Genomic DNA, 16,421 nt, shown 5'->3' with positions numbered 1-16,421 from the left:
ATGCTGCTGAAGCCTAGCTTGTAGGATTTTGAGCATAACCTTGCTGGCATGTGAAATGAGCACAATTGTACGGTAGTTCGAACCCTCTTTGGCATTGCCCTTCTTTGGAATTGGAATGTAAACTGACCTTTTCCAGTCTTGCGGCCACTGTTGAGTGTTCCAGATTTGTTGGCATATTGAGTGCAGCACTTTAACAGCATCATCTTTTAGGATTTTAAACAGCTCAGCTGGAATACTGTCATCTCCGCTAGCTTTGTTGTTAGTAATGCTTCCTAAGGCCCACTTGACTACACTGTCTAGGATGTCCGGCTCAAGTTCAGTGACCGCACTATCATGGCTCTCGGGGACATTAAGATCTTTCCTGTATAGTTCTTCTGTGTATTCTTTCCACCTCTTCTTAATCTCATCTGCTTCTGTGAGGTCCCTGCCTTCTTTGTCCTTTATCATGCCCGTCTTTGCACAAAACGTTCCCTTGAGATCTCCGATTTTCTTGAAAAGATCTCTAGTCTTTCCCATTCTATTGTTTTCCTCGATTTCTTTGCATTGTTCATTTTAGAAGGCCTTCTTGCCTCTCCTTGCTATTCTCTGGAAATCTGCATTCAGTTGGATATATCTTCCCCTTTCTCCCTTGCTTTTCGCTTCCCTTCTTTCCTCAGCTACTTGTAAAGCCTCCTCAGACAGCCACTTTTCTTTCTTGCATTTATTTTTCTTTGGGATGGATTGAGTTGCTGCCTCCTGAACAATGTTACAGACCTCCGTCCATAGTTCCTCAGGCACTCTGTCTATCAGGTCTAATCCCTGAAATCTATTCCTCACCTCCACTGTATATTCATAAGGGATATGATTTAGGTCATACCTGAATGGTTTAGTGGTTTTCGCTACATTCTTCAATTTAAGCTGAAATTTTGCAACAAGAAGCTCATGAGCTGAGCCACAGTCAGCTCCAGTTCTTTCTTTTACTGATTGTATAGAGCTCCTTCATCTTTGGCTGCAAAGTACATGATCAATCTGATTTCGATATTGACCATCTGGTGATGTCCATGTGTAGAGTCGCCTCTTGTGCTGTTGGAAAAGCATGTTTGCTATGATCACCGTGTTCTCTTGACAGAACTCTATTAGCCTTTGTCCTGCTTCATTTTGTACACCAAGGCCATGCTTGCCTGTTATCCCAGTTATTTCTTGACTTCCTACTTTAGCATTCCAATCCCCTATGATGAAAAGGACACCTTTTTTTGGTGTTAGTTCTAGAAGGTGTTGTAGGTCTTAATAGAACCGATCAACCTCAGCTTCTTCGGCCTCAGTGGTTGGGGCAGAGACTTGAATTACTGTGATGTTGAATGGTTTGCCTTGGATTCGTACTGAGATCATTCTATCCTTTTTGAGATTGTACCCCAGTACTGCTTTTCCCACCCTTTTGTTGACTATGAGTGCTACTCCATTTCTTCTAAGGGATTCTTGCCCACAGTAGTAGATATAATAGTCACCTGAATTAAATTTGCCCATGCTTGTCCATTTTAGTTTGCTGATTCCCAAGATGTCGATGTTCCATCTTGCCATCTCATGCTTGACCACCTCCAGCTTACCTTGATTCACTGATCTTACATTCCAGGTTCCTAAACAATATTGTTCTTTACAGTATCGGACTTTCTTTTCACCACCAGACACATCCACAGCTGAGTGTCTTTTCGGCTTTGGCCCAGCCACTTCACTCTTTCTGGAGCTACTTGGAAATACCCTCTGCTCTTCCCCAGTAGTATATTGGACACCTTCCGACCTGAGGGGCTCATCTTCCAGCATCATCTCTTTTAGCCTTGTGATACGTTCCATGGGGTTTTCTTGGCAAGAATACTGGAGTGGGTTGCCATTTCCTTCTCCAGTGGACCCCATTTTGTCAGAACTCTGTGCCATGACCTGCCATGTCATGTTCTGACAAATGTGGTCCAGTGGACCACATTTTGTCAGAACTCTCTGCCATGATCAGCACCTTGGATAGCTCCTTTAGAGTGCTCCCTGAAATGCAGAATGGATTCACAACCCCACCAAAATCGGAGCCACCAGCCTCCACTGGGGCCATCTCACCCAGCACCCTGTTTCCAGCAGCGGTCAGCCAGCCAGTTGCAGTTGCCAGGAAGCTTACAAGGAGGGTGTGACATTCAAGGGGTAGACTGCCTTTGAAGGGAAAGCTGTTAATAGATTCTATGAATTTGTCCAATTTCCCCTTTAAAGCCTGCTAAACTTGCTGCCATCACCATTCCTTGTGGGATCGAATGCCCTAACTTAGGGACACACTGTGTAACAGAGAGAGAGAGAGAGGTCTGAAGTGGCACAACAGCAGAGCAGCAAGGAGGCTGTGCTTCCACGATGGATGCAGTCAGTCGTTAACTTAAAATATATAAGAAAAATAGACTAACAACAAAGTAATTTCAGAGCATATGAAAAACACTTGGGTGTGGAACCTGTGCCCCTGCAGATGCTGTTGGACTCCAGCTCCCATCAGCCCCAATCAGCATGGCCAATGGTCAGGGATGATGGGAGTTGGAGTTCAGCAACATCTGGGGGCGCCTGTCATAAAGGCTCTGGGCTTTCTTTCAACAGCTGTATTTCAGGTAGCCATTCAACAGCCAACACATTTCCCAAAGCTGCCTCTTCATACCAAGATAAGATTTAGCTGCTGAACACTTTCATTATCCTGTTAAAGGTGTAGAGTTTTACTACACCTTTACTTGAGTTTTACTAGTTTTACTACAGCTTTACTATAACTTTACTAGAATTTTACTAGTTTTACAACACCTTTCCTGGAGTTTTACTGAAGAGTTTTACTTCAGAGCAATACATGGCTATACAGCAGGGGCACTGATCTGGTGACCCTCCAGATGTTTCTGGACTACAGTTCCCATCATTCATGACCATTGCCCATGCTGGCTGGGGCTGATGGGATATGGAGTCCACCAGCATCCAGAGGGGCACAGATTCCTAGCCCCCATATACAGTCTACATCACACAAAAAGGCATCAGGTGACTTTGAAAGATCAACATAGAACAGGCCCAATAACTTAAATACTTGTGATGCCTTGTCAATTTTTAACTGGTCGGATTGAAGCTGACAGGCTCTTGTTTACCCGTCCAGTTAATTATTCCAAATGACTCTCCCCTTGGTAATTGCACTTAGCGGTTGCTGGGTCATTGCTTGTTTTGTAGATCTGGATGCAGCTGCAGGCGCATGTTGAGGGAAAAATGTGGTTCATTAATGTCAAGTAACCAACTGGGACATAAAGGTTGGTGCATAAATGAAGGTGGCAGGAAGGAATCTTTGTATATTCCTCTTCTCATACTCTTCTGGCCTGGGATTTTCTGCTCAGGCATTTACAGCATTCTGTGAGAATTAGAATTGCTGGATCCCTACAACTTTTTAAATTGGCCTGTACAACTTATGACCTAACCCCAGTGCAGACCACCACCATGGTTATTAATCAGAATAACACAAGAAGCCCTATCAGATTTTGAGCATAAATGTTCTTCATCGGGAAATATATACATTTTGCTATAGTTTGAGTCCTTGATAATGTGGTGCAGGCCATTCCCTGGAGCTTTAATGTCAAAATTGTATGCAAAAGAAAAAAATAGGGTTGCGCCCTTCATTGGTTTAGTCCAGGGACTGAGAACCTTAGGCCCGTGGGCCAAATCCAGCCTGCCTGGGCTCTTGGTCTGGCCCTCCACGGTTTCCCAGGGGGCCATGCTCTTTCCCCTGGCCCCACCCCCTTTCCCCTGACCACCAGTCATTTGGTGGTTTCCCATCTTTTGCATGTCCTCCCCCACCCCCCTTCTAAAAGGCTTAGCTACAGGAAGTAAGAGCTTTCAGCTGCGATATGCTGGTTGGTCTGGGTATTTTCACCCCACCCCCTTTGCCTTTGGCTCCACCCTGTTTTGCCTTTGGCCCCACCCACCCCTGGAATGCAGCCCCTGAGGACTTCTCCAAAATTGAATTCTTGAGCTGAAACATGTTCAACACCCCTGGTTTAGTCAATAAGTTAATCAACTGAAGGTGCAATCCTATGCATGTTTAGACAGAAAAATGGCCTACAACTCCCTATATGCTGGGAGTTATAGGCCTTTTTTCTGTCTAAACATGCATAGGATTGTACCCTAAGGGTGCAGTCCTATGGGGATAGTCAGCCACCTCTGAACTCAGAGGCCGCCAAATATCCAAAGCAGGGTGGGCAGAGCGAGGAGAGGAACTTCTCCTCTGCACTCTGGCTGCCCTGCATCTGCTACTAGACGGCCAATTTCAGCTGTCTAGCCAGAGTGCCTTGGAGCTGGGAGGGGGAGGCCAGATGCCACATTGGAAGTGTCACAAGGGCACTTCCGCCCTCCCCACTCCCAGGAACGCCCCTTTCCCCCGCTGTGCACTGCTCTTCTGAGCATGGAGCCAGGGATGAACCACACCACCTATGAGGCAGTGGGGGAGGAGGGGGGGAGTCCATTTTCTGGGAACCAACTTCGGGGCGCTGTCTCCAAGCTCAGTTTGCAGAAAATGAAAAATCCTATGGCCATCTAGCCACTGTCCAGCAGCCATAGGATTGCGCCCTAAGATAATGGGCTTCAAACTGTTGCTTTTCAGATAACATTTTCCACATCTGTTTGTCTACCCAAGAGCCCCTGTGCATTGCACAGGATTCAGAGGGTGTTCTAGAATGCACAATGAGTTCACCCAGTCTAAAGCTTATATTTTGAACCATGAGAGCGAGAACCTTGGCTTAAAAAAAAATTAAATAAAAGTTGAGAATCCCAGGATGCTCAACTGTGTAGGCAATGTCAAGTGTTGAGGCTTTTCTGGGCTTGCACAGTATTGCATATTGCACCCAGCCTTGAACATATAGCATATTTCACACAGCCCTGGCCCAACACAATGCTGCAAATTACACCTCAATAACTCAGGGGTTCTAGGGAAGTTGTTACTGCAGAGACATTGGATTGGATCCAGGCTTGAGTCATGCTTAGAGTAGACCTATGAAATCAATGGGACTTAAGTTAAGTTAGTCATTACTAACTTACGACCCATTGATTTCAGTGGATCCAGTCTAAGCATGACTGATGTCTTGGTCCAACCCATTGGTAGCACCAGTGCATAGTCACGGATATTGATTTCATGTTCTCCACCGCCCAGAGAACTTCAGCTGTCAGGTGGTATAAAAATGCAATAGTTAAGTAAATAAATCTATAGGAGTCTGATGAGCCTCTGAGCTATCTCAAAAATTGTTCAATTGTATTTGGGAATAATTTTTGCTTCTGCCGGAACACCTTTTTAATTCCTTGCCCTGTCGGACCAAATGACAGAGAAAAGGAAATTGTATAATTAAATCAAAATTAGATAATGAGCAGCTGGGATCTCTCTTTTTTCCCCTCCCCTTTCTTGGGCCCTGCGGAGAAGGTGTAACTTTCTTACATGAGCAAACAAATCAACTTGAGACTTGACTACCATCTGGAGCGTAATTGTTATTGAAGTGCATCTGGCTAAGCTTGTGTAATTTCTCCCTTTTTTCAGTATACACCCAAAATCTAGAGGGGGGGGGAGTTGGATTGGGACAATTTGCCTTAAGTCTTGAGGGCTGTGTGTTTCCACTGGCCAAGTCTGGTCTTCTTTACAAAAGAGAGTTTGCAACATAGCACATCCAGCTGCTATCTGCTTGTTTCACCCTCCTGTGCCGCTTGAAAGTGGGGATTTTTTGCCTGACCCAGATCCTTCGCTCCGCTCTAGCGCATGGGCCTGGAGAAGAAGCATGAACAGATCGAGGCACGTGGGTAAGATCCGGAGGCGACTGGAAGAGGTCAAGAACTGGTCGTTCCGGCTGGCGAAGGTGGACTTTAGCCACAATGAAAGTGTGCGGCTGGCCACCGACGCCCTCTTAGATGGCGGATTCCTGTCCTACTTCAAGGCCTTGGAAGAAGAGGGAGAAGTGGATTTCCTGTCCACAGTGGAAGCCCAATACATCCAGAGGAATGCAAGGGAACCGTACTACTCCAGCGATGCACATGCGGACAGAGAAGCTGGGCCAAGGCAGAGTAAAGATGCTCACTCTCTCCCATCAGGAACATACTTCCCCCTCATCTCCGAAAACAGCCAACCGGCTCTTCTTCACACGTGGAGCACAGCAGAGAAGCCCTACCTGAAAGAGAAGTCGAGTGCCACCGTGTATTTCCAAACAGACAAGAACAGCAATATTAGGGACCTGATCCGCCGCTGCATCAACAAGACCTGTCAGGTGCGGGGAGAGCAATGTATTTTTATGTATTATAGTTACTTTTACATCCCAACCTTTTTCCTCTTGCAAGAAACCCCAAGGCAGCTCACATGGTCCCCGTCCTTTCCATTTTGTCCTCACAATAACCCTGTGAGGCAAGTTAGGGTGAGAGTCAGTATCTGGCCCAAAGTCACCCAGTGAGCTTTGTGGCTGAATGGGGACTAGAACCCGGATCTTCCAAGTCCCAGGCCAACACTCTTAACGGCTAAACTACACTGGCTGGGCACAGCCAGCTCTGACATTCAGGCAGGTAAGTCCAGGGCTCCCATATGGTTTCCGATGTGGCAGGTTTGCTACACAAGTAGAAGGTACCCCTCGCAAAAACAAAAGCTTGAGATAGTTTGGCTTGTTGATTTATGGTTATTCTTCCTCTTACATTTAAAATGGGTGATGCAGAGCTGCCTTTTGGCAGGTATCCAATACTGAACTTCTCTGAAGCTTGATTGAAGAGAGAAAGGGAGCTACACATTAGCTTCAAGTTTATTGTGTGGCACCTGTAATGGAGAATTCCCCAACCTGGTGACCTCCAGATGTTTTGATCTTCACCTCCCATCAGCCCCAGCCAGCATGGCCAATGGTCAGGAATGCTGGGAGTTGTAGTCCAAAACATTTGGAAGACATCTGGTTGCAGAAGGCTGATGAAGAAGAGAGAGAGAATTCTTTGTAGCCTCCAGCTCTATGGTCAAACGTAGCACTCTCACTCCTTCTCTGCAGGTATTTGGAATTATAATATTGACCTACATTACAGGATGACAGAGATAAGGAATGTGAAAGTTTTTTTAACACAAGTTCTACATAGATGCTATTGTCACTATCATTGACCCTCTGTTCTTCTGCTCTCTGTGATGTATTTCTGCTTGGTCGACATATATCTATTTCTGCTTGCTCCCCAGGTACTGGCCATACTGATGGATGTGTTCACTGATGCTGAGATATTCTGTGATATCTTAGAAGCAGCTAACAAGCGGAGGGTTTTTGTCTACCTGCTGCTTGACCACAGCAATCTAAAGCTCTTCACCGAGATGTGTGACAAGCTGCACATCGCAGAGGGACAATGCAAGGTACGTCTGAGTCTTCTTAGGGATGTTGGAGAAATCTGCAATACATTCAAATGCATTCAGATATCTATGAATCCAACCTGCAGATTCCTCAGAAGGACCAGCTATTTCCAAGTGCCCCAGATTCCGTGGATTTGCAGACCAGTTTTTTACTTTTGGGGAGGATTTGCACAATTTCTGTCATTTACAAATGTGCATTTGCACAAATGTGCATTAATTAATGCACACTTGCACCAATGTGCATTTGCCAACGAATGAAATTGTCATACAAAAAATCCGATCCCATTTTCTTTCTTGCTTTCTTCTTCCTTCTCCTTCTGTTTTCTGTTTTCTTTTTCTTTTTTCTCTTTTTCAGTATTGCCTTGTCCTCATAAGAATACTGTATTGTTGGGAAACTGTAGATACTGATTAGGTCATTGGTACTGTTTATTTCATTTATAAATATAAAAAATAGAATAAAAAGTATTTTTAAAAAATCTGATCCCATCAATCAGCAGAAAATGGAACAAAACACACCTGACAAGCTGTGAAATACAGACAGAATGGATTTTAAAAATGCATACTTCCGTAACTTGTTCAGGTTCCCCTGAATCACAGCATAATAATATATGGTTGACTCCATACATTATGGCTCAGCCTCCATAGTGGGTGATATTTGGAGCTGACTCTACCATGTGTAGGATGAGGTATACAATTCAGGTGGTAGGTTTATGATGCTATTAAGGGCTGGCAAATTGTCAGTGGTGTGAGTGTGTGTGAGTGTGTGTGTGTGTGTGAGTGTGTGTGTATAATTGTTGTTTTCTAGAGGCGCGAGAGAATTTTTCCACATCAGGTGATAATATGTCAGGCCAGCCCTGCTGTGCACAAGTTTAAATTTGCGTATATTTAAATAGTACAATAGATCAACAATTGGTGACTAACATCTGTATTAGCCATCCTGCCTAACCTTCACCTGGCTCCGCCCATGCTAATTTAGGAAAACAAGCCTTGGAAAAGGTTATACCTTGGAAAGCAGGTTGATGGGAGAGTCAGGTACATGAGGCACACTTCACACATTACGAGACAAGCGGGTGCATGTGTATGTTTTCACCCTGCAACCTGCGAGGTGGCTACACATCATAAGTGTGTACCTTAAAGAAACGGTATTGGGAAGCTTGGACAATCCCACCTTGAAGCAGGTACTTCCAAAATCTTCCTCCTCCTGTTGAAACCAGGACATGAAGTCTATTTCACAACAGTGGTCAGCACTTGAGCTCAGAGCAAGCTGTGCCCAAAGCACAAATAGGGTAGAACAAGTGGGACCTGGAAGAAAATGTTGCAGTGTGGACTGTTCCTGTTCAGGGTTCTAGCCAGCCATGCCCTCCTCCACAGCACACCATTACATTCCCTTTCTCATCTGGTTTCCCATCCCATCCCGCAACAGTCAGCCAGCATTCCATTGCCACTGAGCATGCTCATAGGAATATAGGAAGCTACCTTATACTGGGTCAAACCATTGGTCCATATAGCCCTGTACTGTCAACACTGGCTGACAGCAGCTCTCCAGGATTTCAGGCAAGATTCTTTCCTAGCCTTTCCTGGAGAAGCCGGGGATTGAACCTGGGACTTTCTGCATGCAAAGCAGGCGCTCTGCCACTGAGCAATGGCCCTTCCCTAAAATATCTTTGCATTGGCAGGGAACTGAACCCAGGCCTCCCACACGGTAGGCAAGAATTCTGCCATTGAACCACTAATGCTCAGTTCTCATTGGTCTATTTTTGTGTTTTTTCTCCTAAAGATCTTTTGTACTTTGGCAAACCTTGGGGTTTCCCTGAGCTTGGTGGTATTTTCCTCTTCTGTGTGGATGGTGCCATTTTGGCTACATAAGCAACGGCACTCACCTCTGAACATCAGAAATAGAGGGAATGATGGGGCTGTTGGAATTTCCCCTTCACACGTTTGAAGCAATTTCTTGCAGTTGCAGTGGCAGCCAGGAACTGAACCCAGGACAAGTTGCATACCTATGGCACTTCACATACTTTCATAATCCTCAGACTGGAAGAGGGAGGACTTTTAGTGAAAGTCAGAATGTATCAGAATGCATAGTATTATTTACATCTATATAAGAGCATAAATGCATGCAGCATTCTCTTAATATGTTATTATTAATTGTATTTATATCCCACTATTCCTCCAAGGAGCTCAAGGCGACATACATGGTTCTATTCCCCTGCCCCGCATGCAATTATATCCTCATAAGAGCCCAGTGAGGTAGGCTAGGCTGAGCGATAGTGACTGACATGTAGTGTTCTTTAATAATTTACCAGAACATTTCTGTGAGAAGCGTTACAGGAGAGGTTTACTGTGCCAAATCGGGCCGAAAATTCTCAGGGCAAATCCAAGAAAAATTCATCATCTCCGACTGGAGATATGTTCTGTCTGGATCGTACAGGTAAGATCACCTGCTACACTTTTATTGTTCTAAGAGGCTTGCGTTTAAGGCTGTCTCGTGGACTGAGGCATTTAGGACAGAAATAAAACACCGTGATGGTTCATTTGCTGCTTGCCTGGCGAGAGGAGCCATTGCTCCCAAGAAAGGCAGCTGTGTGGCAGCATCTGTCTGGCTGCCGCCCCTTCCTGCATGCGACACTCCTCTTTCCTGGGCTCTGGTAGAGCATTGCTGGACTAGCATCACTCTCTAGACCAGCCTACCTCAACCTGGTGCCCTCCAGATGTGATGGACTACAACTCCCATCATCCTCCAGACAGCATGGCCAGTGCTTGGGGAAGACTCTTTTAGAGTCTGGGCATAGTGGTCTTATCCCCTCCGCCCCACCTGCCCCTTCAATGCTAATACGCAGTGCTTCAAAACGCAGTAACTAGCCCTGCTGCATTTGGGGTCCTGCTGCCCCTTGACGTCTGCCCCGGAGTTCTGCCCTGATGGCGTCTCTGTTTCCATCTGGCAAAGTACACAGAGCAGTTGGAAAGCCGTAGAGGGAGGAGCAGGCAGCGGAACCTGGTGGCTCTGACGTCTGTGGGGGTTTGAATCCACTCTGGGTTAGTTCTGACTGGTTCTGGCTGAAACTCGGCGCAGATTCACAGCCTCCACTGGTAGCAGGAGAGAGAAGGGAGATTTTAGTGTGCGGGCAGGGGAGAGGAAATGAGCCAGTAGTAGGAGAGGCTTCCCTGTTTGCAAGGCTGGAATAATTAGATTCCTGAATCCCAACAGGATTCCATCACGTATAATATTAAGCACCGTTGCTTGATCTGGTGGTTTTAACACTTGTTGTGCACCACCCACCAACATTTAAGCTTATTCATCCCTCTGGATTTCCATTTCGTTCCCCCTCTCTCTCTTTCTTTGGATTTGTTCTGAAAGGCCAGCTGTGATCACCTGCTGTACAGGGTCAACCAGCCCTACTCTTGGTAGGGTGGCCACTTGTGAATCACCCCAAAAGAGGAAACGGATAACGAAAAAAGAGGAGAAGAGGGTGTTGATTTGCGTAACATTTGCAGATGCTGATTTTTATTTATAGATGCAAATCTAGAAATAATCCTTATCATTTCAATAGAAATACCAAACATCTCGCCCTAGCATGGGAGGCGGTGACCAGGTGACCTGTGTGTCTTGCTCAGTCTGCTGTCCGGGTGCTGCCAATGGGCAGCTTCAAGGCCCAGCTCTTCCTCCTGAGGGTTCTGCGTCTTTAAATCTGGTCTGACCTGGACAGCCTTTCAAAGAGAGGGTGCTTTCAAAACCGAGGACACTCTTCTGGCAGCTCTTCAAAGAGAGTACTGTCCTCTGCGAAGGAGAAAACCTGGCCACTCTAACACAGTCAGGTGCCCCCCTCAAACAGCAGCTTGTGGATTACACTAAAAGGCTGCAAAGTTGCAGTTTGTTACATTTGCTATAGATTTTATTGCAGGATGGAGAGAGAAGAGAATTGCATCTCCATCTCAGACACCAAAATTGGCTGTTTTTGCAGATCAGATTCAGCAGATCAGTTCTGCTGAATGTACCTGCCTCCTGTGTGCATCGCTGCACAGGTTCCTATGGCTCACCACAGCAAGGAGACAAGCCCAGAGCTCAGCTCCAGACTCAGCTCCATTTGCTGAGGAACAGGAGTGGGCGGATGCTATTGCATTCATTCATTCGATGATATTGATTTATCCAAAATGGTACTCAAGGCGGCTAACAATGCAATATAAATTAAAAACAAAATCTTAACTAAAACATAACATCAAATCAAATCAATTAAAAACACAATGATAAAGGAAATAAACAGCACCCAAGCAGTTCAAAAAAAACCCTCAGCAGCATACCAGGTTAAATGCCATGCCTGGATTAAAATTGATTGATTGTAAGCTGCTCCGGGAGCCTTTTTTGGCTGAGGAGTGGGATGAAAATACAATAAATAAATAAATAAAACTTAAACTTTGGTTTAATCATTCCAGAAGCTGGATTTCTGCAAAGGCATCGTCCATGCCACTAAAAACTGCTTTGCGGAGTTCAGTGAATCACTCAACCACCCTTCCCCAATTTGGCGCCCTCCAGATGTGTTGGACTACAATTCCCATCATTCCCTAGCCAGCCATGCTGGGTGGGGGATGCTGGGAGTTGTAATAACAACAACAATATTTCTATACCACCCAATAGCCAAAGCTCTCTGGGTTGTTTACAAAGATTAAAAGCTTAAAATACAATATAAAACGTAATATAAAAACAATGTACATAAAGAATAATTAAAACAATCAACAATAGAAATCCCAGGACTGGTTAAAAGCTTATCATATGCTGTCAAATACATAGGAGTAGAGGCAAGGCTGAACCTGGTGCCAAACTGATGACAATGTTGGTGCCAGGCAGACCTCACTGGGGAGATTATTCCACAATCAGGGGGCTACCACCAAGAAGGCCCTGTCCCTTGTTGCCAGCCTCCGTGCTTCCCTCGGAGGAGGACCTCAGATGATTATCATAGCGTACGGGTCAGTTCATACTGGGAGATCCCGTGCCATGTAAGGCTTAATAAGTCAAAACCAGCATCTTGAATTGGTCCAACACATCTGGAGGGCAGCAGGTTGGGGAAGGATGCACTAAACACTTGCAAGATTTTCATGTGGGGAATGGAGAACGTGACTGAAAAATGCTGTGACATGTACTCTCTGAAACTAAACCCTGGACATACTCCAGATAGGTTTCCCCAAAGAAACTGGCTTTAACGAAACTGGGTTAGCTTTGGGCTGGAGAGATAATCACACTCATTTTTTTTAAAAAAACCTTATACATGTGTTTTATCTTGATAGGTGGTATTAAGCAATATTTGGCAGCACCTTCCAATGTTTAAGCTATTCAAGGTTAAGTTATGCAGAAACTTGAAATCCCCCCTCCAGCCCAACAAAGTTGTACATTGAAGATGGGTGTTGACAGGGAGGAAAAACACCGACTGTGAGTTTTCCTGTTCTGGTTAAACATGAGCAGAACCATTGCCATGGGAAAGGGGCAGGCAGAGAAACCCTCAGAGCCCCTCGGGGATATTCTAGGCCCCCAAACCTTCTAGCCTTTTTACTGGCAGAGGTACAAAGAAAACACACGCATGCAGGCCATTTTCCACCTACTTGCTTGGTAAGAAGGGAACCTGCTTCAAATATGTGGATACTTGGTGCTTTTAAAAGTTTATTAAAATTATTTCATAAATATAAAAACATTTAAACATATTAAGACTGCCTGTGCTTAGGGTGGGTTTTTGGTTGTTACTGTGTTTGTTTTGTTTTTGCTGTTTCCCATTGACTCCATCTACATTTATCACTTTGGGTACTTTCGCAAGATCATTTTAGTACAGGAGTCTTCAGGAAAAGGTGGGGCGGGTGGGACATAACTAGGACTCAGGGCCTCTGCACAGGCGTGGGACCAGTTACGATGCTCTGTCCCAGGAGGGTGATGGATCCAAATGGTTTTCTGACAGCTCCTGGGGATTTTCCTACCACCTTGGCAGGTGATTCCGTTGAAGCTCTGGTTGCGTTCTAGAATGGAGAAATGGCCCCAGGCGGTTAACATGATTGCTCCTGAGCACCCTCTCCCACCGAGTGAAGCCAGATGAGCTCCCTGGTTTTCCTGGGAACTGGTGGCGGTGAAACAAGTGGGATGGTGACTAGAGCGATGTTGGTGGAAAGCCTGGAGCGAGTCTGACCGAAGACAGACGAGGGCCCATTTGAACGCCTGCGCCATAGTGGCTATAGCGGTAAAGAAAGTGTTCTACTCCCCCACCACTGCGTCCGCAGAGAGTCACCCAATGGAGCTCTCTTGGGTGGCCAAAGGCCTATTACCTTCTGGCCCATTAGAAGAAAATGTAGACCACTCAGTAGTCTATTGTGACCAATTTGTGTGATACTCTGGATATAAAATTGCTCATATCTGTTTCAACTTGGGTGCCATTTTTGATACCGGTCCAGTGAATGGGAGTTTGGCCTCTTGTTCAGTTATAATGGATATTTTTCAATTTGTACAGCGTGAGGACAGGATCCTTGGCAAAGTGAGACTTCTGTGTGTTTGCTGGAGCCTTGCCTTTCCTGACATATAAGAGAAGCCGGGAGTGGAGTAGGGGACTGTCTGAGTAAGGGTAGTAGTGAATGCCTCTTTACAACAACATGTTGTCTAAAAGAAGTGGTAAAATTGGATGGTGTCAATAGGGAAATAGCAGCAAGAACAACAAAGACACCCTAAATACAGATGGTCATAATATCCTTAAAGAACAGCTTATATATGCAATTAAAGTATCATACAATATAAGAACGAAACAGAAGAGAATGCCGCACAAAACCAATTCAAATTCAGAGCTAAAAAATTGTTCATAAGCCTAGGGACTTTGTTAGCAATGTAGGTGCCAATTGAACTTCCCAGGGGAGAGCATCCCACACACTGGGTGTCACCACCAAGAAGGCCCTGTCTCCCTGGTTGTCACCCGCCATATCTCATTAATCTGGGGCACCCAGAGAAAAGCCTCCAATGATGATATTAGTGTACAGGTAGAGGGTGGGAGTAGGACTGTCCTTCAGGTACTCTGGTCCTAACCTGTAACGGACTCTAAGGGGTCAGCGCTGGCACTTTGCATTATGCCCAGAAATGTTTCCCCTTATGACATTGTAACCTGGATACTTACTCTTCTTTTGCCCTCACCCAGCTTCACATGGCTATGTGGCCAGGTCCATCGGAACTTCCTCTCCAAGTTCACGGGCCAAGTGGTGGAGCTCTTTGATGAAGAGTTCCGGCATCTCTACGCCATGTCCAAGCCCGTGGCAGGGTTGAGGCCTCCATTGCACACGTCGCTTTTCTTCCTGAACAAGAGCACCGCCGCCACCCAAGGCAGCTTCACCAACAGCAGCACCCAGGGAAGCATCCACACCCCATCCAACCCGTTCAGCTCTCTGTCCAACAACAGCACCTCGCCAAGCCGGCAGCCTCCCAAGACTCCTGTTTATAGCAGCCAGCCCATGTCACCATTGCCTCTCAACAGAATCCACTCTTTCCACGGCTATACCACCTTCATGACCACCCTGCCACCAAATGGCATTCAGGTCAACTACTACCAGCGACAGTACATCGCCAATTCCCCAGCAGTCCTTTACAACAACAACGTCAACATTTACAGGCCCATGAGAATGAGACAAGACGATGTCAGCAGGGCACGAATGAACCCTGTCTGGCGCTGCCTTCACAAAGCCAACTTGATTGGATGATTTGCAGCCAGGTTACTTGTATCTTTTATTGCCGTGAGCATGAATGACTTGAGTATGGTAGGAGGCAACATGGCCATCCTTCCTGACAGCTAAGGTCTTCTGAAGAGGCATTCCTGGTGGTCCCACATGGGTCAGAGATCCATGTGGAAACCACCAGGTGTAGGGCCTTCAGTGTGCTGGCTCCCACCCTATGGAATACCCTTCCAAGCTCACCCTATGGAATACCCTTCCGAGATCAGGAATGCACCTACACTACTTTGTTTTCAGCATTTGCTGAACACTTCTCTTTTCAGGCAAGCATTTCCTGACTAATGACAAAATTCCACCCAGTTTTATTGACATTCCTTTTTTTATTGTAATTTTTTTGTGTTTTCCTTTGCTCTACCCCACTCCAATATCTTTTGATGTGGAGCGGCTTATAAATTCTAAGATTAGATAGATAGATAGATAGATAGATAGATAGATAGATAGATAGATAGATAGATAGACAGACAGACAGACAGACAGACAGACAGACAGACAGACAGACAGACAGACAGACAGACAGACAGACAAGATGACAGTGAATGACCCAGTGATTCTTCCTACAGGCTGAGAACCTCAGTTGTCCTTTAAAAATGTTTCTAGACTGTGGGATGACTGAAAAGCATGAGAAAACATTATGGCAGTGTGCCTTGATTCTTTAGGAATGAGAAACCAGCAGCGAAAAAAAGAATCCTAGATGGGAAATGAGGATAAATATGTGATCCATGATTTTGAGAATTTGCACTGCCAAACCTCTTTAGTTAGGGTGCAATTCAATGCATATTTAGACAAAAGAAGTCCTACAAGTTGTAGGACATTTTTCTGTCTAAATATGCATTGAATGGTGCCCTTAGACACAAAACAGACTTTTCCATGTAATTAACTAAAGAGTGAAATGCACCCTAAGCTACTCTGAGAAGGCATTATTCTTGTCAAACCCGTTTGCGTGGACTATAGGTGAAATCACTGTCAGAGAAATCTTATGTATGTTTAGTCAGAAGTAAGTCCAACTGTATTCAATGGGGCTTACTCCCAGGTAAGGGTGCTTAGGATTGCATCCTAAAACTTGCTCACATGTGTCCTATTCTGAAGCCTTTGCATTTTGTGGGTTAAAAAGTAAAAGGAAGGAAAGGATCTTTTTCATGTATTATGTATATTTTATTGCTATTCATTTATACCTGTTATTTCAGCATATATAAAATAAAATTTTGCAGAAACATTTCCAGCTACTGTGGGTTATATATCACCATATCACCACTCAGATCTCCTGCTCCAGAGGTCATCTGAGTTCCAGTGCAAAGAGAAAAGGGAAAAAGGAAATCAATTTGGG

At 45.2% G+C, this 16,421-nt stretch overlaps 1 protein-coding gene across 1 annotated transcript; it reads left to right on the top strand.

Annotated features, from left to right (window-relative positions):
- Nucleotides 1–5,742: 5,742 nt before the first annotated feature.
- SACK1A (scaffolding CK1 anchoring protein A) lies at nucleotides 5,743–16,311 on the top strand. The gene is made up of 4 exons (XM_084847977.1): nucleotides 5,743–6,260; nucleotides 7,193–7,360; nucleotides 9,664–9,788; nucleotides 14,512–16,311. The coding sequence occupies exons 1-4, from the start codon at nucleotides 5,778–5,780 to the stop codon at nucleotides 15,065–15,067; spliced, it is 1,332 nt and encodes a 443-aa protein (XP_084704103.1). The 5' UTR covers nucleotides 5,743–5,777; the 3' UTR covers nucleotides 15,068–16,311.
- The last annotated feature ends 110 nt before the right edge of the window (nucleotides 16,312–16,421 follow it).

Source organism: Heloderma suspectum, chromosome 4, assembly GCF_057233095.1.
Source record: "Heloderma suspectum isolate Gila_16-S chromosome 4, 16-S_ref, whole genome shotgun sequence".
In the NCBI taxonomy this organism is placed as follows: Eukaryota; Metazoa; Chordata; class Lepidosauria; order Squamata; family Helodermatidae; genus Heloderma; species Heloderma suspectum.
Note: the sequence above shows the minus strand (reverse complement) of the source record. Positions and strands in the feature narration are given on the sequence as shown.